This window comes from Saccharomyces mikatae (genome assembly GCF_947241705.1).
Source record: "Saccharomyces mikatae IFO 1815 strain IFO1815 genome assembly, chromosome: 9".
NCBI lineage: Eukaryota > Fungi > Ascomycota > Saccharomycetes > Saccharomycetales > Saccharomycetaceae > Saccharomyces > Saccharomyces mikatae.
The window spans coordinates 37,909-58,173 of record NC_079264.1 but is presented as its reverse complement, the minus strand read 5'-3'; the positions used below and the strand labels follow the sequence as shown (position 1 = coordinate 58,173).

The 20,265-nt window shown below is 38.8% G+C and overlaps 9 protein-coding genes across 9 annotated transcripts; 4 read left to right on the top strand and 5 right to left on the bottom strand.

The window, feature by feature from the left end:
- Nucleotides 1–176: 176 nt before the first annotated feature.
- Nucleotides 177–3,359, bottom strand: UBP7 (ubiquitin-specific protease UBP7; the record flags this gene model as incomplete). Its single annotated transcript, XM_056223103.1, has 1 exon — nucleotides 177–3,359. The coding sequence occupies one exon, from the start codon at nucleotides 3,357–3,359 to the stop codon at nucleotides 177–179; it is 3,183 nt and encodes a 1,060-aa protein (XP_056082728.1).
- Nucleotides 3,360–3,943: 584 nt separating this feature from the next.
- COA1 (Coa1p) lies at nucleotides 3,944–4,534 on the top strand (the record flags this gene model as incomplete). Its single annotated transcript, XM_056223102.1, has 1 exon — nucleotides 3,944–4,534. The coding sequence occupies one exon, from the start codon at nucleotides 3,944–3,946 to the stop codon at nucleotides 4,532–4,534; it is 591 nt and encodes a 196-aa protein (XP_056082727.1).
- Nucleotides 4,535–4,684: 150 nt separating this feature from the next.
- Nucleotides 4,685–5,299, bottom strand: AIM20 (Aim20p; the record flags this gene model as incomplete). Its single annotated transcript, XM_056223101.1, has 1 exon — nucleotides 4,685–5,299. The coding sequence occupies one exon, from the start codon at nucleotides 5,297–5,299 to the stop codon at nucleotides 4,685–4,687; it is 615 nt and encodes a 204-aa protein (XP_056082726.1).
- Nucleotides 5,300–5,548: 249 nt separating this feature from the next.
- On the bottom strand, nucleotides 5,549–9,673 carry BNR1 (formin BNR1; the record flags this gene model as incomplete). The annotated part of the gene is made up of 1 exon (XM_056223100.1): nucleotides 5,549–9,673. The coding sequence occupies one exon, from the start codon at nucleotides 9,671–9,673 to the stop codon at nucleotides 5,549–5,551; it is 4,125 nt and encodes a 1,374-aa protein (XP_056082725.1).
- Nucleotides 9,674–10,052: 379 nt separating this feature from the next.
- Nucleotides 10,053–11,306, top strand: POT1 (acetyl-CoA C-acyltransferase; the record flags this gene model as incomplete). Its single annotated transcript, XM_056223099.1, has 1 exon — nucleotides 10,053–11,306. One exon carries the CDS (start codon nucleotides 10,053–10,055, stop codon nucleotides 11,304–11,306), a length of 1,254 nt encoding a protein of 417 aa, XP_056082724.1.
- A 48-nt stretch (nucleotides 11,307–11,354) lies between these two features.
- Nucleotides 11,355–12,128, bottom strand: SMU2 (Smu2p; the record flags this gene model as incomplete). Its single annotated transcript, XM_056223098.1, has 1 exon — nucleotides 11,355–12,128. One exon carries the CDS (start codon nucleotides 12,126–12,128, stop codon nucleotides 11,355–11,357), a length of 774 nt encoding a protein of 257 aa, XP_056082723.1.
- A 390-nt stretch (nucleotides 12,129–12,518) lies between these two features.
- SUC2 (beta-fructofuranosidase SUC2) lies at nucleotides 12,519–14,117 on the bottom strand (the record flags this gene model as incomplete). Its single annotated transcript, XM_056223096.1, has 1 exon — nucleotides 12,519–14,117. The coding sequence occupies one exon, from the start codon at nucleotides 14,115–14,117 to the stop codon at nucleotides 12,519–12,521; it is 1,599 nt and encodes a 532-aa protein (XP_056082722.1).
- Nucleotides 14,118–16,724: 2,607 nt separating this feature from the next.
- Nucleotides 16,725–17,693, top strand: NIT1 (Nit1p; the record flags this gene model as incomplete). The annotated part of the gene is made up of 1 exon (XM_056223095.1): nucleotides 16,725–17,693. One exon carries the CDS (start codon nucleotides 16,725–16,727, stop codon nucleotides 17,691–17,693), a length of 969 nt encoding a protein of 322 aa, XP_056082721.1.
- A 943-nt stretch (nucleotides 17,694–18,636) lies between these two features.
- SOA1 (Soa1p) lies at nucleotides 18,637–20,265 on the top strand (the record flags this gene model as incomplete). Its single annotated transcript, XM_056223094.1, has 1 exon — nucleotides 18,637–20,265. One exon carries the CDS (start codon nucleotides 18,637–18,639, stop codon nucleotides 20,263–20,265), a length of 1,629 nt encoding a protein of 542 aa, XP_056082720.1.

Genomic DNA, 20,265 nt, shown 5'->3' with positions numbered 1-20,265 from the left:
TACTATCATCTATATATTCTTTACGTAAACTTCTCTAATCAGGTTTATTGTTATATTTCTTCTTACTGCGCTTACCTTTCCTTGCAAAAAGTAAATGGAAGGATAGCGTTCTTCAAGGTCTTGAAGAACACAAAGATTATTAACATACACGGTATATATACAAATGCAGGTTTCTGCTAATCGTAAACCCGTTCATAAAACAATACGTAAACATCGCTGCTTGAAATCTTCAGGTTTTTATCGGATCCATGCTTCTTATCTGCTTTGACAACTTCATCATCGAAATAATACCATTTAGAACGTCCAATGTCTACACTGTGTTCTAGATCTTTGTTAACCAATGACGTGTAATGACCGCTGATCAGGGTGCCTGTATGATTAACCACCCCAAATAGCCTATATTTCATGGTATCATTGTTTTTCAGGATTATGTTCAGTATTAAGGGATATGTTATAACCGTGTTGTTCTTCTTGGTCAAATCATAGTAAAATCTAGAGAGATGGATCACTAAGATTTTTGGTAAAGTTACAAAATTTATCGTTTTTACTGTAGTCATTTTTTTGTTCTTAAAATCGCCAGTGTTGTTACTGTCATTACCACCATTAGCGAATGGTGTGCTAGAACTGGACCTTTTTCCGCTACCACCCAACATTTTAAAGGGCGATCTGGATCTTTCTCGTTCAAAAATCATCGTATTATTAATATTGTTGCCTTCGCCATTACTGTCCCCAAAAATATCAAGATGACGCCTCTTAGATCCTGTATGCAATGTGAAAAACCGACTTTTCTTCTTTTTGCTCTTGAGAATGGAAGATTCATTTTCTAATGCAGATGCAGATGCAGATGCAGTAAAAGACGCCGTAGGGCCACAGCGCGGACAGTCCCACGCATTTTCACCAGAGAGCACTTCATCACTCGTAAACATATTAATACAGTCCTCTAATTTGACCCTTTTTTCAGTAGATCTACCAAGTTTACTCAATTTCATGGAACGTGTTGGTATAGCCAATGATAAAACATAAAAGGTGCTGTAGTTAAAAGTCGTGTAACCGCACCTTTTACACTGTAAACTGTTTTCCATCTGACCTTGGAAAATATCATCAATAGGAGAGATACCATTGCCAATTACGTTTTTATCAAACCAGTGCTTATATTCGTTATTTGAAACTTTTAGAACATCTGCATTATACAACAATAAATTCGGATAGTCATTCGCTACATGTTGTTGATTGGAAAGTTCGTCGTGTAACCTGTCTAAGAGTATCATTAAAAATTCTTGGGTATCCTGCTGATCATCAGGAATTTTCAAATCGGGACGTAATTGGTTGATAACTTTAAGAAACCCAGTCGGGACTACCGAACAACCACCATTTAAGTACATCTTATTGAAAAGCATACTTAGCGAATTAGAAAGTTTGGGAGAATGATGAGGTCTATTAGATGCCAATGGCTCAAGGTAGTTCTTATAATTTGATGAAATGAAAAGGGTTCGAAAGGTTTTTGCGGCAAATAAGCATTGAATCATACTATTGATATAACATGTGTTGCCCAAGTTTCTTAGCCCTGTAATGGACAACGAAACGTATACGTTGGGATTTCGTTCAATGGTTGGTATGCTGTAATCTTTCGGCGGTAGTGGCTGTAATAATTGTTGACCGTAATGTTGCTGCTGCCTTTTTCTTTGAATGATTTCATTAGAGTTAGATTGCTTTTTCTTAACATGCTGTTTTGCTGGTATTGGCGGTTTTCGAGGAACAGAACCTTCATGTGGATAGACCATGATCTTAGGTGGTAGGGGGGGTGGAATTTCCGGGGTAGTAGGCATTGATGCAGGTGGTGGTGGCGGAGGTCGCTTTCTTAACCTTATAGGCAAGTCAGGAGGCTTCCAAGAGGGAGGTTCAGGAACTTTTGTGGGAGTTTCCTTACTAGAAGAGGAGTCTTGAGAGTTCGGCTGTTGCTGCTGCTGCTGCTGCTGTGCGCGTGCCTTTTGGGAATACGGTCTATATAAGTAATCTTCGACAGAGATGTGGTACTCCTGAGCATATGAGTGCAAAGTTTTCTTCCATTTTTCATACCCACCTAAGAGAGCAGTAGGAACAGTGGTTAGAGGGGTCTTTTGGGAAGTCAGCATCAAATAGAAGAAAATGAATACATAATCGAAGTTTATAGTCATGAAAGTTTTCACATCAGAATAATAAACTATATAGTCAAATTTATCACGATTGGCGAAGTTCTCATTTTCCTTCAGTAAATGCTCCAGTATGTCGTCTTGATAAACGGGTGTATTCGTCTTCTTGTCCCATAATAAGTTCGGATCAACTTTCACCAAATTTGGTGCCACTATGTGATTTACTGCAGATCTTTGTGGTATTCTTAAATCAATAAGCAGAACCTTTTCACGTTCAACGCGATTGGATAAAATACTAAACAATTCAGGTGCTGTGATAATACTTTGTTTCTGTAAAATATCTAAACTCTGGATGAACCCATCGTTCTCAACATTCAAAAACTCGTCATTATCTTCCTTGAGGTTGTCACTATCGACCATATATACAGAATGGTAAGAGTCCTTTCGATGAGTTACCGATCTATCCGCAGTAATATCACGAAACGGTGGATTCAAAGAAGCAGTACTGGCGTCATTATCGTGGTATGTACAGGGTACATCTTCCAGTAGAACAGATGGTCTGGCTGGGCTAGTTGACTTTCTTTCAGGTTCGTTGAAAGTTGACGTTGGTATCACCTCGGGTAATAAAGCCAGTTTCAGTTGATCATTAGGTTCTAAATTTGGTGCGGTCCAAACAGGCGAAGATTGGTCCATATCGTCTTCTGTGAGTGGAACTTTGATATTATGTTGCTGCGGCCCGGCAGTGTCTAATGACAATGAAGCCACTTGACCTGAGAGATCGTTAGCTGGCACAGAAAATGCTCTTTTTTTGTTGATTCTATGTTCAATACCCACCACGTGTTTAACCGACTCATCTAGCACCACTCCGATTTCCTTTTTCACCATCAGAACGACGTTGGTCATGTTCATTTCATTCTCGTACATCTTCTTTAGGTCTGTATAAATACTATAGGACTTGTTTCGTGTTTGGAACTGCAAAGATTGTGGAATAATCAGGAACACGTAGTAACACCCAATGACGAACGCTGTCAGCGCATCGTTTGGCCTACCATGGTGCATAGAGTCCAGATATAACTCGAAGAGATACTCTGTATGTTCCAGAAGGTCCAACAGCTTCTCCAATTTTAGCTGTGGATAGTAGTGCTTGATATCTTCATGATACAGGTCCTGAACCCTTCGCAGTAACTCATCTGAGTACTCAGGCGTGAACAGAGTTGTATGTGGATGCATAATCGTGCCCTTATCATCGTCTAGTATTCAGTATTCGTGTATGTAAAACAATAGCGATAGCTCTTTAAGTTGCGGCTATAAATTTTGGCCCCCGGCTGGGTGCCGTTATACAAAATATTATCAATATTACATATATAGAACATAAACGTATCTATTTCCTGGCGAAATACGTCGAGGAGCCACAAGTGGCAACAGAATAGTCGTACACAGACTCCCCCAAGTGCAAGTACCGCTTCATGTAGTTTCTCATATTCAGGTTATCGAAGGTTTCCAGCTTAGGAGTCAGCCCAGTGTTGCGTTTAATCCCCGCGAGGCAAGTTGATACTAAGACCAAATCTATGGATATGTGTACCAATTTTCCTACCTAATCAATCTCTCTTGTTAGTACTATGCGAATACGTTATTGGTAGTTGATTCGGGCACTTACCAATGTCATTTCTCTTTGTTTTGCTTGTTTTTTGTTTGATTATTGTGGGGAGAAAGAAAGCGTTTTCTTATTATTTTAACTCAAACTTTAAAGCAGTTCCACGCCTTGCCCCGTATAGCAATGGCCCAAGCGTTTAAGACAAAACATAGTATCTATCATGCTAAGGGTGTTGACTAGAAGCTTGCCAAGACTTACATATTCTACAGCTAAGGGTGTGCTGGTACGTGGCCCCTTGTTGCACTCGTTTTCTACAAGTAGGAGGTTTAATAACAGTATCACTGAAGATGAGGCCAAGATCGTCTTAAAAGACAAGAGTAGACCTTTAAGAATTGACAGAGAACTGCCTGACCCAGGGAAGGAGAGGAAAAAGCAAATACTAGGGTTCCTGGTGTTTTCTGTGGCCATTGGATCTGCACTATCATTAATCTTCAACTATGAAAAGACGGAGTCCCCCATCATCTCCAATACGCTGTACCACATAAGACGGTCACCTGCAACTAGAGACATACTGGGGGAAAGCATAGAATTTGATGGTATCATTCCCTGGGTCTACGGTGAACTGAACTCTGTCAAGGGCAGAATTAACATCACCTTTTATATCAAGGGGGACAAAAACGTAACTGGAACTGTCAGGCTGGTTGCCGATAGGAATACTCGTGACGAAGAGTTCTTACTCCATGAATGGAGCGTTACTACCGCCGACAAGAAGATTGATTTACTGGCTGAAAACTCCAAGAGGCCAATTTAATAGCGAGTAGGATGCAATTTACCTGTAAATATCTTTTACTTTTGTTTCTGTTATTATTTTTATCATTATTACAATGGTCTAGGTATCTGTACAAATGCCAAAATATATGTATGTACGTTCATTTATTATCTGTATGCATATCTATATAGATTATTGTGGTCGTAAGCTATTGATAAACTCTCTTTTATTGGCAATATAATTCGTAAATTCGTTTTCGTATGGGTCATCCAGTTTTGTTTCTTCGAGTAGGCTGGTATTCCTTGTACTCGATGATAGGTCTGTCATAGAAGCAGACCTTACACTACTCGTCTTCTTGCGCGTTAAGGTCAGCGGATACATAAAACTGTCTGAAGGATCCCTGACCAGCCCATAATCCATCTTCTCACCGCTGAAAATGATAGGGACATTGATGTACGCAGTACGTCCACTTTTTGGATGCAAAATACCCATACTAGAATTCAATTTCCTTCTATACGCTGGTGTATACCCCGCCTTGGTGATTATTTCATTGCCAGGTTTAAGGTCTCGTTCTGCTTTCTTTTCCTTCATCGAGGAAGCTTCACTCGAGCTACTAATTTCTGCTTTAAAACTTTCATAAACCGATACTGCCACTTCTTCCCCTACCAACTTTTCTAAATCAGCATCTCTAGCTTCTTCTTTCCTGTAACGTCGTTGTAGGATACACCAAAATGCTAAGGCTATTGTTACGCCTATAGCGATTGGAATCCCAACAGCTGTTCCTACTGCCACCGATACAGTGCTCATATTGACTCGACGCTTGCAGTCTGAGTATGGCAATTGATTTAGTTACTTCAAATTAAAAATTCTATGTTTTATTTGCTTATTTCGAATTTATCAATGAGTTCTCTTTTTAGCGAATCTTAATTCTTAATCAGGAAAAATGTCAACACTAGAGGCGGCCGAAAAGAGAAAGTAACTCTCTTTTCAGACATTATTGCGAGTATTGTCCTTTTTCTTTCTAACTATACAATTATATGAATAATTTAACCTTCGTCAGATCCTTTGAATATCGTTCAGCATAGCATGGGCTCTCTCCAGTAGAACGTGGCTTTCACCTTTCCTTGTTTTTGTATCTCCTTCATTCACATTTACGACGATTTCATTGAGTTTTGTGCTTTTTCTTCTTCGTAGAGGTTCAGGGTCCTTCTTCACTTCGCGTAATTTAGAGATGAGTAAATCAACAGCGTCCGTGTTTACTTCTTCGCCTTCATTTTCGTCATTTCCATCACATTTCTTGTTACCATTTGTCCTCATTTCTAGCAAGTTCTTTCTTTGTTCGTACACTCTTTCCATTTCTTCCTTTTCGATATTTTCTTTGGCACATTTTTTGAACATAGTTAGAAATTCAATGAAGGGCTGGAAAAATTCGTTCTTACTCTCTTTATCATTGGGGTCCTCGCCATAGTACCTCATTAGTTTGTTCAAATCTATTAAGGTTAATTTACATTGATCCATCAATAATTCACTCTTTATTCTCGCCCGGTTAATCTTGAACTTGACCTTTTTAACGATTTGGTCTCTCGGATCTAGGTTTTCCTCGTTGGATAGTTTCCCTGTTTGAAATTGGGTAACTAAATTCTCAATTTTATTATGAAATTCATGGCATTCTATTTCAATGTGTTCTAATGAAATTTTACCTAGGTCTTCAACCTTCTTCAAATCATCCACAAAGCCATATATATCAGGATATTTTATTCTTATGATTTTCTCTATGAAATGTAAAAATGACATTGTCTGATCAGTGCTGGATCTGACAAAGACAAGTTTGGTCAATGACTTCAATTTGATGCCTTTGACAATTCTTTTATTCATATGATTACCGATTTCTGTAATAATGAACATCAAATTCTTGAATTTATCTGAACGATTCAAATGCGAAATACCATCATCAATGTTTTGTAGTTTGAAAATCAAATCATAGTAATCTCTCTCGTATGTTGATAACGTCAGAAGACTTTTTGATCTTACATTCCAATAGAATCTCAAGTTAATACACAACTCCAAAAATATTCTGTCAGCTCTTTGTAAATCACTCGCTGCTTTACCATTTTCACCCCGAGAGTACGGTTCGTACTTATTAAGCAAACTTTTTGGTATATTTACTAGTTCCTCTTTACAAAAGAATTTCAGTATATTGACATTTTGAACAATATCGTTATCACATTTCAACACTTTCATTACAAATTCCATATCAGATAGTTGCGAAAACATATGTAAATTGATACCAAACTGTTGAGCTAAGTCTCTTGACAAAAACGATATTTTTTTCAATTCGTTTGAAGATTTACCATTATTTGAAGATAAAACCGTTGACGATATCGCGCTTGTTTTATTTGCAATTTTAGTCGGACTTTTCATCTTAAAGATGTCTTCAATTTGAGAAAAAATTCCATCTGTTTGCAATCCCCTAATGGTTTCTTGGCGTTGTAATCCATCTTCCCAAAGTGTGTCTTTGATGTCTTCCACTTTATCCCAATGAATTTGCTTCAGGCGTTTTTCAGTAGGGACCGGTGCCAAATTGACTGTCATTGAATCAATAGACGCTGAGGATAATGAAAGAAGACCATTGGGTAAAGGCGGAGCTGGAGGTGTGACTAAATCATTATTTGAAGGTCCCTTATACATCGATAAAGACTCAGGTAAAGGTGGTGGTGGTGGAATAGCAGAAGATTCTTCGGCCTTGAACAGATCTGGAAGAGGTGGTGGAGCAGGTGCTGAAATACAAGGAATATTATCTGATTTTAGATTGGCTTCCGCATCAGTCAAAAGAGATTGCGGAAGTGGAGGAGGCGGAGGAGGAGGAGGAGGAGGTAGTGGGGGTAGTTGATTAACTTCAGATACCAGTTGAATGTTACTATCAAGACTCTCTAAAGAAAGTCGGGGGAATAGTTTCGGTGATGAAGAAATTGAAGACAGCACGGGAGAGGATTGATAATTAGGTTGAGTATTGAGATTATTTGAAAAGTCCAAATCCGAAAGCATTGAGTTTAGTGAGACATTTTGCATATCAGCAACATTATTCATAGAAGGTATGTTAAAATTAATGGATGAGGTGGATGTTTGAAATGATAGGTTTTTCAATTTGTCTCCCGAACTGTTCTGACTTTCATTTACATTATTTTCATCAATTAGATATGATGATAGGGACGCAATTCTTTTACTTTTTAGTAAACTAGTTGAACGCTTGGGTAGCGAGTTTTTTTTTTGCTGCTGCTGCTGCTTTTTTGCTAGATTTTGGAAGATGAGATTACCTTGACTGTTATTAATTGTTGTTGAACCATTAACGCTCACGTTGCTGCTTGTTAATGAAGCTGGTTGATCATATAGTCTTTGGTGCGTGGTAATCTGGTCTAATTTTTTCTTATTAGTCTTCAATTGTACTTTTAGATTTTCAATCTCCTTGGTTTTCAGGGATATTAAGGCTTCACTTTCATCCAGCTTCTTTATTAGATGATCTTTACTGCAATTTTCCACCAGATCTAGCTTTTCATTCAAATGAGATATTTTTTTATTAAGATCATCAATTTCTGTGACTGCTCTTCTCGCAATCTCATCAGACTGTAAAGAATCCAATAATTTATTAACAGAATCTTGAAAAACAGAGTCCGCATTCTCTGCCGATTCTATATTCTCATCAAAAGAAGGATTTGTTGGAACTTGGAAGGAATCGATAAGATAAAACAGTAAAGAATTCATCAACTTCAGTAGTTTGATGGATTCCGAATACGGTCTTTGTGAATCCAAAATTTTCCACAAAGAGTGAATAATTTCGTTTATTGGTGTTTCTACAGGACTATCTTTTGCTTTCAATAAGAGGCACTTTTCAAGACATACGGGTTCACCCTCAGGATTTGTGATGTTTTTTGCTGGATGAAGTGGATTCATATCATTGCGAGTTTGTATCATTGAATCAAAAATGCTCGTTTCCTTAGCTTTGAATTGTTTGATCTGTTCCATGATGACGACACTACTAGGATCATTGTTATAAGATAGTTCTAAAATTGCAATGATGCTATGAATGTTATTCTTTTTCAGAAAATTCAAGATATCCAGAGCTGTCTTATTATTGAATCCTTGTAAGATGGAATTTATCAGCAGTAAGAACGTTGTTGAATAGTCTATTTTCAATTGGTTCCAGTTCAAGTATAAGGACGTGTGAATTGTGATATCATCTGAAAGTATTTTGTCAAACCATTCCATCCAAACGGTAAACAACAGAGAAAGCTGGTCCCATATCAATTTACAGCCCGTTGAACCTTCCACATATGTTAATAGTAAAAGCAACTCCATGGAGAGTAACTGGCACTTTAAGTTAGAGTTACGGTCTGTTAAAAGCTGGGTAAACCAATGAATTAAAGCATCTGAATGTAACGCTCTTATTCTTGCCAATGGGTGGTTCATCAGTATTTTGAAGCATCGCAGGTAAACAAATTGTAATTCTTTGGATATGAGAGGCAGAGTCTTGTCGAGCAACGTTGTCAAGTAAATTTCATCCTTGAGGAAAAGTTGCAAAAAGTTTTGTTTCCGCAGGAATTTTTCCAACTTATATAGGGTCTTGGACAAATTCATCCCTCCTTCTGAAAGATTCCTAACTAGGCCATTCAAAAAATTTTCGTTTCCAACAAGCTCATTAATGGCCGAATGCGTAGAGTATGTCGTGGCGGAAGTCGCTGTTTTATTTCCCCAATGGTTCGAGCTACGGATTTTACATATCAACAACCATTTCCTTCTAAGTGAAATATTTTGCAAATTCTTATAAGCAGCACCCCAAAAAAAGGTCCCATCTTTCAAAAGTTCATCAAACATTCGTTCCACGAGCATAGTATCTTGAGGCATGCATTTCGGATTGAAATCCATTTCTAATTTGTTCACTTTCTTGGAGACAATCGGTGACGAAGATACGTCATTTGCAGAAAAGTTCTTCTGTTTCATATATATATGTGATCCTATGTCTTGTTTCTCTAACGCCACTCCAACTAACTGCAGGCCAGCGGCAACTAGCCCATCGTTTAAATTCAATTCATTCAATTGACGAGTCTCACTGGCCCTATCTGCCGCATGCAATGACAGCGACCTCCGAGGGTAACGGTACGTCTTCTTGTTTGGGAAATCATCCATCAGCGATGATTGTACTATATCTCTCTGTATTTTTGTGGCACGATCATCATCACTGTGTATTCTTCGAAAGATCAAGAATTTGCCAGTTTTAAACTTGTGCCACAAATAGCAAAAAAAGAAAAAAATTGACGCGTCAACATGAGCAGGGTAACAGTTGATAGCGCCGTTCACGGCGCTATCAAAGAAAAATGACGGTGTTAATAGTATTAACACCGTATACTTTTTTTCCTTTCCTCCTCTATTAGGCAGATATTTATTGGAGTTTTATTAGGAAGGAAGAGATATAAATAGGGCATGCTTGCATTTCAAACGTTCAGCAACTAGAGTATTAGGACCTGTCGTTTCAAGTCAGTAGTACATATAGAATCAGATAAAAGCAATGTCGCAAAGATTACAAAGTATCAAGGATCATTTGGTGGAAAGCGCAATGGGGAAGGGCGAAGCGAAGAAGAAGAACTCGTTATTAGAGAAAAAACCGGAAGACGTGGTGATTGTGGCTGCTAACAGGTCTGCCATTGCTAAAGGTTTCAAAGGTAGTTTTAAGGATGTAAATACTGACTACATGCTGTACAATTTCCTCAGTGAGTTCATTGGAAGGTTCCCGGACCCTTTAAGGACGGATTTGAAGTTGATTGAAGAAGTTGCTTGTGGTAACGTTCTTAATGTTGGCGCTGGCGCTACGGAACACAGAGCAGCATGCTTGGCAAGCGGGATTCCATACTCGACACCTTTTGTCGCTTTGAACAGACAGTGTTCCTCAGGTTTAACGGCGGTAAACGATATTGCTAACAAGATCAAAGTTGGACAAATCGATATTGGATTGGCGCTGGGTGTGGAGTCAATGACCAATAACTACAAAAACGTCAATCCCCTGGGTATCATCTCCTCCGATGAGTTGCAGAAGAACCGTGAAGCGAAGAAATGTCTAATTCCAATGGGTATTACAAACGAAAATGTTGCTGCCAATTTTAAAATCACGAGAAATGATCAAGATGAGTTTGCTGCCAATTCTTATCAAAAAGCTTACAAGGCGAAGAATGAGGGGCTTTTTGAAGATGAAATCCTGCCTATAACACTACCAGACGGCTCGATTTGTCAGTCGGATGAAGGGCCACGCCCCAACGTTACTGCCAAATCGCTTTCAAGTATCAAGCCTGCTTTTCTCAAAGATAGAGGTACTACTACTGCGGGTAATGCATCTCAGGTCTCTGATGGTGTAGCCGGTGTCCTGTTAGCTCGTAGGTCTGTGGCCAACCAGCTGAATTTACCTGTGTTAGGTCGCTACGTCGACTTTCAAACGGTTGGGGTTCCTCCTGAAATAATGGGAGTGGGTCCAGCGTATGCCATACCAAAAGTTTTAGAATCCATCGGCTTACAAATTCAAGACATCGATGTTTTTGAAATCAACGAAGCATTTGCAGCCCAAGCATTATACTGCATCCACAAACTAGGAATTGATGTGGATAAGGTGAATCCAAGGGGCGGAGCAATTGCTTTGGGTCATCCATTGGGTTGTACTGGCGCAAGACAAGTGGCCACTATATTAAGGGAGCTGCAAAAGGATCAGATCGGGGTTGTTAGTATGTGCATAGGTACTGGTATGGGTGCGGCCGCTGTCTTCATTAAGGAGTAGTTTTAGTATATGAGGTCAGTTAATATTCTCCTTCTACTATGGTTTCAACTATACGGTTTTGTAAAAACTATTACGTAGTTTATCAATTTGTTTATAATTTGCCTGTTTCAATATTTCAAACTCGCTAATCAAATAGTTTATCTGGGATAAAATCCTCCAGTTTTCCTTAGCCAACTGACGGGCTTTCCAATTAAAATTCATTATCACGATATCCATGTAAGGAGAAACTTCTTCGTTACTTCTCATCGCCAACTTGATTGGGGCCTTTGGGTAATCCAAAGGTATATGAAATAAAACATTGTGAGTAGATTTGCCAGAGTCAGTCATAACAGAGATTCGATAACCAAATGAGGTAACGTGCCTGCCCTTTTTAAACAGTTTGAAGTCAGATAAATTGTGAACGCATTGACTAATTTCATCTTGCCTTTTTGCGGTCTGTTTTTGTTCATCCTCGTTTATTTCCTTTGAGTTGTTCTTTCTATTCGCTTCATTGTTGTTTTTCTGCCTTCTGCTTTTCGCCTGGAATACCTTTGGTCCTTCTTCTTCACCGTCAGTCACAGGTTTAGATTTATTCTCCTCCTTTCTGTCTGTCTTCTTATCCTTATTCCTGTTTCTGTTTCTGTTTCTGTTTCTATTTTTGTTTTTATATTTTTCATTATTCCTATTCCTATTTCCAGTTTTATCTGCGCTATCCTCGATTCCGGTAGAAGATCTACTGTCTCTTAAACCAGATGTGCTTACCTGAGATTCCCTGGCTTCAGTTGTTGATAGCCCAGTATCCATTTTACGAAGCGTTATTTTACTGCTGAATGTTTTTTTCATTTATGTGATACAACTTTAAAATAGAGAGTAAACATTATTTAATGCTTCTAAAGTTTTACATCAATAACAATTTACCCGGTCACATTGTGTCATCAACAGAATAAACTGCTCAACGAAACAAAACGGAAGAAACATTATAGTTCTTATTTTACAATGGAAGACAGCTCATTTACATTTAAAAGTAGGATTATACTTATATAAAGTACGTAAAGAACAAACTTTAAAAAATTGGGGTTGGGAGAAAATAATAATAATAAAAATGATACTGATGCGTAAAGCTTTGAGATTGGAAATAGTCTTGATAATCATACAGTTTCATATATACGTCACTCGTTAACAAAAGCCCTTCAGATCGGCTTTGGAAAATGAAAAATAGAAAATTCTATAGTCTTACTTAATTTCCCGCACTTGGAACTTATCAATGTGAAACAAGTTATCGACACCGGTGGTCATGTTCACAGATCCTAGAGCGTTACCGGTGGTCATAAAGTAGGTATTTGTGGAAACAACATCACCATCGTTGAAGTACAGTTCCAAGATATTTTGGTCTAATAGGCCGTAAACCTTGTAGTAACTCAAATCGTTCTCGGTCTTGAATGGTTGATTGTTCACAGACATTCTGTTGGTGAAATATGGGTTTTCCTTGACAAACTTGACCTTAGAGTTACCACGGTCCAAAAAGAAAGAAGAAGCACTGACTTCAAAACCCATTCTTAAGTATTCTTCAGAATCTTCTAGGCCTTTAAACCAAAGAGATAAATCAGAAAAGACAGATTTGGATACAGTTTGTGTGGTATTGACGGCGTAAACCAATTCAAATTCCAAAGAACCAGTGGAGTTACTCAAATCGATACTGTAAGAATTAGCCTTAGTTAGGGTCGAATTGGTAGCAAAACTTGACCATGGACCAGCGTTGCTAACGTTCAATACTGGTTCGGCTTTCAAGTTGATCAATTGAGTTTCTGGATTAGCCTGGTATTCAGTATTCAAAGAAAACTTGCGGACCAAGGACATCGATGATCTCCAGGGATTAGTTGGAACAAAAGCACTGTATTCCCAGTTGGAAGCCCAGGCAATACCTAATGCCGAGCCGTAGGTTGGGTCAGTGTTAAAGAAAGTTTGTAAAGCATAATAGTCCTTACCGAAATCTACAACTCTAGATTGATTGTCAAAAGCTTCAAAATGAGTACCATTGAAAGAACCAACAAAATACTGGTTGAAGGAACCGCCAGCTGGAGCACCTGGGTTGATGGAGATAAACATAACCCAGTGGGACTTTGAAGAGTCTTGCTCAGTTGGCACCTGAATCAATCCTGGACATTCGTATTGGTAGCCTAAAAAGCCTTCATTGGCAAAGGCAGATTCTAACTTCCAGGATTTCAAGTCGTCAGATGAATAAATTTCAATTTTGTAGTCTTGAGACTTGGCGGCCGTCATAATCCATTTTTGAGATGGCTCATACCAAAAGACCTTAGGGTCTCTGAATTGAGTGGAGTTGGCTGCTAAGACGGGATTCTTTTGGTATTCAGTAAAAGTGTAACCGCCATCAAGGGAATAACTAATGTATTGTTCCTCACTTTCAGGGGTATTGTAAGTCCAAATTGCAACACATCTTTGTCTTGGATCAATAGTATCGTTGAAGAAGCCACTAGTGTTGTTGTAATCAACAACCATAGAACCAGAGAAAGCACCAGAATCGTTACGCTTGGGAGCAATAGCAATGGGCTCGTCTTGCCAGTGAGTTAAGTCGTCAGAAGTAGCGTGGCCCCAAAACAATGGGGTACCCCAGACAGTATCGTTTGGGTTGTATTGGAAGTAGAGATGCCATTTAGAATCTTTTTCATCGTACCACAACCCATTTGGATCATTCATCCAACCTTTGTTAGGTGTGAAGTGGACCAAGGGTCTGTCGCTCGTTTCGTTAGTCATTGAGGCAGATATTTTAGCGGCGAAACCAGTCAAAAGCAAAATGAAAGCTTTCAAAAGCATCATATACGTTTATGAAGAGAAAAGATTTCTGTTTAGCTTATTTTCATGAGACAAAAAAAATAAACTAAGAGATATGAGAAGAAGGAACACATGCTTAAAAAAACTATTTCAAATATAATACATACTTATATATGTTTCTTTTTAGAAGAAATGTCTGGGATATCAAAATCAGAAAAATTGGGCGTACAATTTTTCAAGTCGAAGTGTTTATTATCGAGTCTTCTTTGCTAAGCGACATCCTTACCACAGGGCCGTATAACCATTTCTGGAAATAAATAGCTCTATCATTCTAATGGAGACGAGCATCGGCTGTAACTTGGATATCTCAGAAATCTCAGAACTGGATTAATGACCGCATTCTTCGCCTGTTTTTCCAGAAGCCTCCCTGGAAAAACCCTCGAAGTGGGGTCGATTAACGCTACGTGTATTTCTTTGTTCCCCCGGATAATTTCCACAACAGGCTTTTTTGTTTCTTTTTATCCCTGTTCAGAGTGAAAAATGCGGGGTATAGAATGTTAACATTTTAAATGACTCGTGCGTAACATAGGCCTGTTTTAGTGTAGAAAAAAAGAAACTATAGGGTCTTCTAGCGTAGTATACCGATTTGATAATTTGCTCAAATAAATCCTAAATGACGTATTGTTGTGAATTTTGTTGGGGGGTGGGAAAGGCAGCAGCTAAGAAACACACAAGAAAAGCTCATATACGGTAATTGGTCTCAGCATGTTGCACCTCTGCAAACGAAACATGGCAAAATAGATGATTTCAACAATACGTTTTCTGCTACATTCCTTGCACTTTGTTCGATGAAAGTCTGTTGCCATTAAATTTCTCCATAAGGGGGGATTGATCCAAATATTGTGGCATGTGATACCAAACCCTAACGAGCTTAAACTTTTAGCTTGGTGGGGCACGCAACTCACTTTGAGGTAGTTGCGGATTTTAACTTTCTACGGCCACTTCTGGCGTAGTTTCCTGACCTCCATATAATATTCCGGTATGAAGCGAGGAAAAACCTTCATTTCTTTTTACAGTAGAACACACAAGGCTCTAAAGCTTCGTGATGTTCCATGGGTCACCAAACACTCTCTAATCGGAGCAATTTCCAGCTGTTTGATATTGCACGACAGTCTCTGTGGGAATTGTTTAATTAGCTTTATTCCTGAGTCTTTTTGATCCTGTCCCTGAACCATGTGTTGTCTTTTCAGCCTCATTAGTAAATTGAGAGTATATTCACAAAGAAAGTGGGATGTGGCGTAGCGGCTAGGAATACGGCAAAGGAGCCTAACTTCGTGCTAGATGCTACGGGAAAACATTCGTTTTCCCCTTTCCATGTTTGGCTGTTGTACCTATGTGCTATTGTAATTGACAACAGTACAAAGTCTATTTTCCCCTGAGTGGCGGTATGCGCTTAGTTATTACGCAGGATTTTCTCCAGACAACTGCGAGCATTAACTTCCCACGATAGAAGAAAACAACTTGAAGAAAAAAGTACAACTTGCGACGAATTTTTCTCAAAAAATATAGATGCTTGCCGCTCCTAGCCAATTTAGACGTTACCAGGATCCAGTAACATCAAGAAAGTGCTCATGATGCCACTGTGGTAGGCTACTTGCCATCTGAAAAGGCACCAAACATAGTTTGGTTAAACAGAATAGAATATTAGACAGGTCTGGAGCATTCCGGGCCCATATGCTTTCCTGGCACTTATGAGATAGAATAAAATGCTCCAACTCTATTAGAAACCAGTACTTGGAGAAGAGAACACTAATGTCACCATTACGCATTATCCAGAACATCGAATGAGAATGGGTAATGTTCCGGCTTCTATTTCTCTATCATTAATGGCAAAGGATTTTTCTAATCTAATCAGCAACGAATTAGTCTATAGCGAATTACAAGTGACAAAAAATACGTCCTTGCGCAGGCCATTACCAGAAAAATCAAACCTATTGAGAAAAGTCATTTGTTCTCACTAAATCGGTATGTTTGAATGCACCAACAGCCTTTCGCGTGAGGAAACGGAGTTCTGTATGTATACTATAATTCAAGTAGACGGACCCGCTTAACGGAAGCTAAAGGTCGAAATAACAGAGATGTGTTGAGATTATGTGGCCTGGGACGTGACATCACAGCTAGTAGTTTTATCATCATTAGCTTTATTTTGATTAAATATTGAACCTTTTTACCGCAACATCTCAGGCGAACATCTTTAAAGGCACCTTGATAACAGGAGAAAAAAGTGAAAAGTGGCCACGTAAATATAGCGTATCTCAACAGTGCTTCAACGCCATGAAGTCGAACTTACAAATAAGTTGATTGTGGTTGGGTAAGAGAAAGTATATGCACTGGAGCGACTCTTCACGGAGAGCGCCGCATTACACTAATCCCACCGCAATTTGGAAGTTATTTGTTATCGCCAATGTGGCCCAAAATATTTCAAATCTTGCACTTATCTTTTTGCTTCGAGAAAAATATAGAGCTCAGATCTATGTGACTCATAAAGAGCAATGTATATAAATAATAAAAGCTCCTTGACACGAGAATGTGTTATCTTGAGATAAGGCTAGGACACCATTTTTCGAGAAGTACTTCAAATTGACTACCATGACTAAGCACATCGTCGCTGCTCTTCAAGTCGGTTCTTGTCCCGGCTCTACTAAGGATACCTTAAGAAAAATACTATCATATGAGAAGGAAATCAAGGAGTCTGGTGCTAAGTTGGTTGTCATTCCAGAAGCCACTCTTGGTGGTTATCCTAAGGGGTCGAACTTCGGAGTTTATCTAGGATATCGTCTGCAAGAAGGAAGAGAAGAGTATGCCAAATATCTTGATGAAGCAATTGAAATCGGGACTGGAGATAAATATCCCGAGATTAGTCAACTGTGTGCACTATCGAAGGCCACCGACGCATCCTTATGCGTTGGGTGTATTGAACGCGATGGAACAACACTGTATTGTACTATGGTTTATATCGATCCTCGAGTTGGTTACGTTGGAAAACATCGTAAGCTGATGCCAACAGCTGGCGAAAGGTTGATTTGGGGTCAGGGTGATGGTTCGACATTACCTGTTGTCGACACCGCAGTTGGGAAGATTGGCGGTGCTATTTGCTGGGAGAATATGATGCCTCTGTTAAGATACGCCATGTATAAAAAAGGTGTTGAAATCTGGTGTGCACCAACGGTGGATGCTAGACCTATTTGGAGAACTGTGATGAAGAACCTTGCATATGAAGGTCGTCTGTTCTTGATTAGCGCGGTACAGTTTATGCCAGATGCTACCACAATGGGTTTTGGGGAAATAGTCGACCAAGCTACCGGTAAGAGAAAATTACCTGGATGGCCATCAGCAGATGATAACTGTATCAATGGCGGTAGTGTTATTATCGATCCTTACGGAGAAATTCTTGCAGGGCCATTGTTGGGTAAGGAAGGTCTTTTGACCGCCGAAATTAACACAGACTTGATTGCCGAAGCCCGCTTCGATCTAGATCCAGTCGGTCATTATGCTAGGGGAGATATCTTCCAATTGACTGTTGATGAAAGGTCTCAGGATGTTAAATTTACGAAATGAATATTACATCAATACCTTGACTGCTCTTGTGAGCGCAGCCCAGATATTTGTTGATTACTTGTAGTTCTTTATAATGTTACGTATATAAGGGATAGTGATGGGAACCCGTTCGAAATTTAACTACCAAAAAAATACGACCCTAGTGTACATTTACCAAAGCTGTAATTTGATAAACAAGATTATAAACAAGTTTCTTCAATTATATCAATTATTAATAAATAGGTATAAAGTTGAAACTTTTAAGTATATTTGCATAGCGAATAAAAAAAATCGACTTCTTTCTTACCTACTTCAAACAATTACAGCATTGTTATATGCGGCGGCGGAGAGAAGGTTTTTATATGCCATGACACTTGAGGTACTCCTACCTGTATCACAATCTTAAACAAACCTCGAACAGTGATTATCTGTATATGTAGAAAGAAAATTATACCGAGAATTTCGGACCGACATTGTTCGAAATTATCGTTTTTCTCGGATAAAATGTGCCGAAACACTTTATAATACATCTTCGAATGACAACCATTCTCGGCTAAAAGAACCTCACGCAACAACCTACGTATGTTGTTTAAATGCCTAATTGAACGAAGTCCTGGAGCGTATCCCTGAAATATGGGTACAGTAGACATGTGGCATAGGATTTGGCGGTACCTGACGCCTCATCTACTAGTTGACGCCTCACTTGAGGTTTCTACATATTGTGGTATTTTCAATTCAATACAGCACAAGATAAGTCGTAGATTGATAGTCAATTAGGAACATCAAATTCCATCACGCTCTATGACCTAGACTTTTAGTTCCCACTGCTAAATATTATTCGCTCCGTTGGTAGGCTCACCTTGTGCTGAAGTTTAGTATAAAATGGCAGCATTCATTTAAGTGTCAATATTATTCAGTCCACGTACTTTTAATATAATCTCAATTGAGAAGCAGAACCCTAGATATGTTTGAACAAAAGGAAGAATACGATATTGTGGAAAAGACACAATTATCTGTGTCAGCAGATAGTTTGACGTCTGATTCAGAAAGCTTGTCACACAACCCATTCGACGATTTCAATGAAGCTGAGCGTTGGAGAAAAGTGTACGAATCCAGTGGATACGAGGGTTTGTCTAAATTTAGTCCTGAGTTTACATGGACTAAAGATGAAGAAAAAAAGGTGGTAAGGAAAATAGATCTAAAAATTTTCTTATGGGTATTTATTATGTTTGCTTTTTTGGATTTGGTAAGGAAAAACATTGCAAGAGCTGTCTCAGACGACTTCATTCTTGATTTAAATATGAACACTAATGACTACAACTTAGGACAAACTCTTTACCTGGTTGTATTTCTAGTGAGCGAACTACCCGGTAACTTACTATCAAAAAGATTTGGCCCAGAAAGAGTCATTCCGGTTCAAATTATACTATGGAGTGTCATCTGTATTACTCAAGCTGGTTTGAAAAATCGAGGCCAATTTATTGCTACTAGGTGTTTATTGGGAATGGTACAAGGTGGTTTCATCCCTGACAATATTTTATACTTATCATATTATTATACTGGAGCGGAGCTTACGTTCCGTTTAAGTTTCTTTTGGTGTGCCATACCTCTCTTCCAGATTTTAGGCTCCCTCTTGGCTTCCGGAGTGATTGAAATGAGGGGAATCCATAATTTAGCTGGCTGGCAATATTTGTTTATTATTGAAGGTTTTCTGTCCCTTTCTGTGGGCGCAGCATCCTTTTATCTAATGCGTCGGGGCCCCACACAGACTGGTGAATCTGCATTTCACAAGGGAAAATCGTACTTCTCTGAGCATGAGGAGAAAATAATGGTTAATAGAATCCTAAGAGACGACCCATCAAAGGGTGATATGAGTAATAGACAGCCGGTTACATTTAAGGAGATTTTATACACCTTAACAGAATTCGATTTATGGCCGTTGTTTATCCAAGGCATTACAGCATTCATATCTTTTCAAACCGTTGGTCCTTATTTGTCATTGATATTAAAAAGTTTAAACTACTCTACCTTTCTCTCAAATATCTTGGCAATTCCGGGTCAAGTCTTGCTACTTATTAATCTACCATTGGCAGCACTATTATCACGCAAATTGAAAGAAAAATCACTTTGTGTAGGAATTGCTAACGTTTGGGTGCTTCCTTTTATTACTTCTTTAGTCGCCTTACCGACCGATACAAATCCCTGGATTAAGTATGTACTACTGACTGGTATACTAGGTCTTCCTTTTACACATTCTATTCTTGCTGGTTGGGTCTCCGAGATCTCTGTTTCGGTAAGATCGCGTACGGTAGGGACAGCATTATACAATATGAGTGCCCAGGTTGGATCAATCATAGCTTCTAACTTGTACAAGAATGATGATAAGCCGTACTATACTAGGGGTAACAAAATACTTCTAGGGTTCACTTGCTTCAACATTTGCATGGCTGTTGCTACCAAGTTTTACTATATTAATAGAAATAAGTACAAAGCTCGCAAATGGAACTCAATGACAAAAGAGGAACAAATCGACTATTTGGAGACCACCAAAGATAAAGGAATGAAGCGCATGAACTATATGTTTATTCACTAA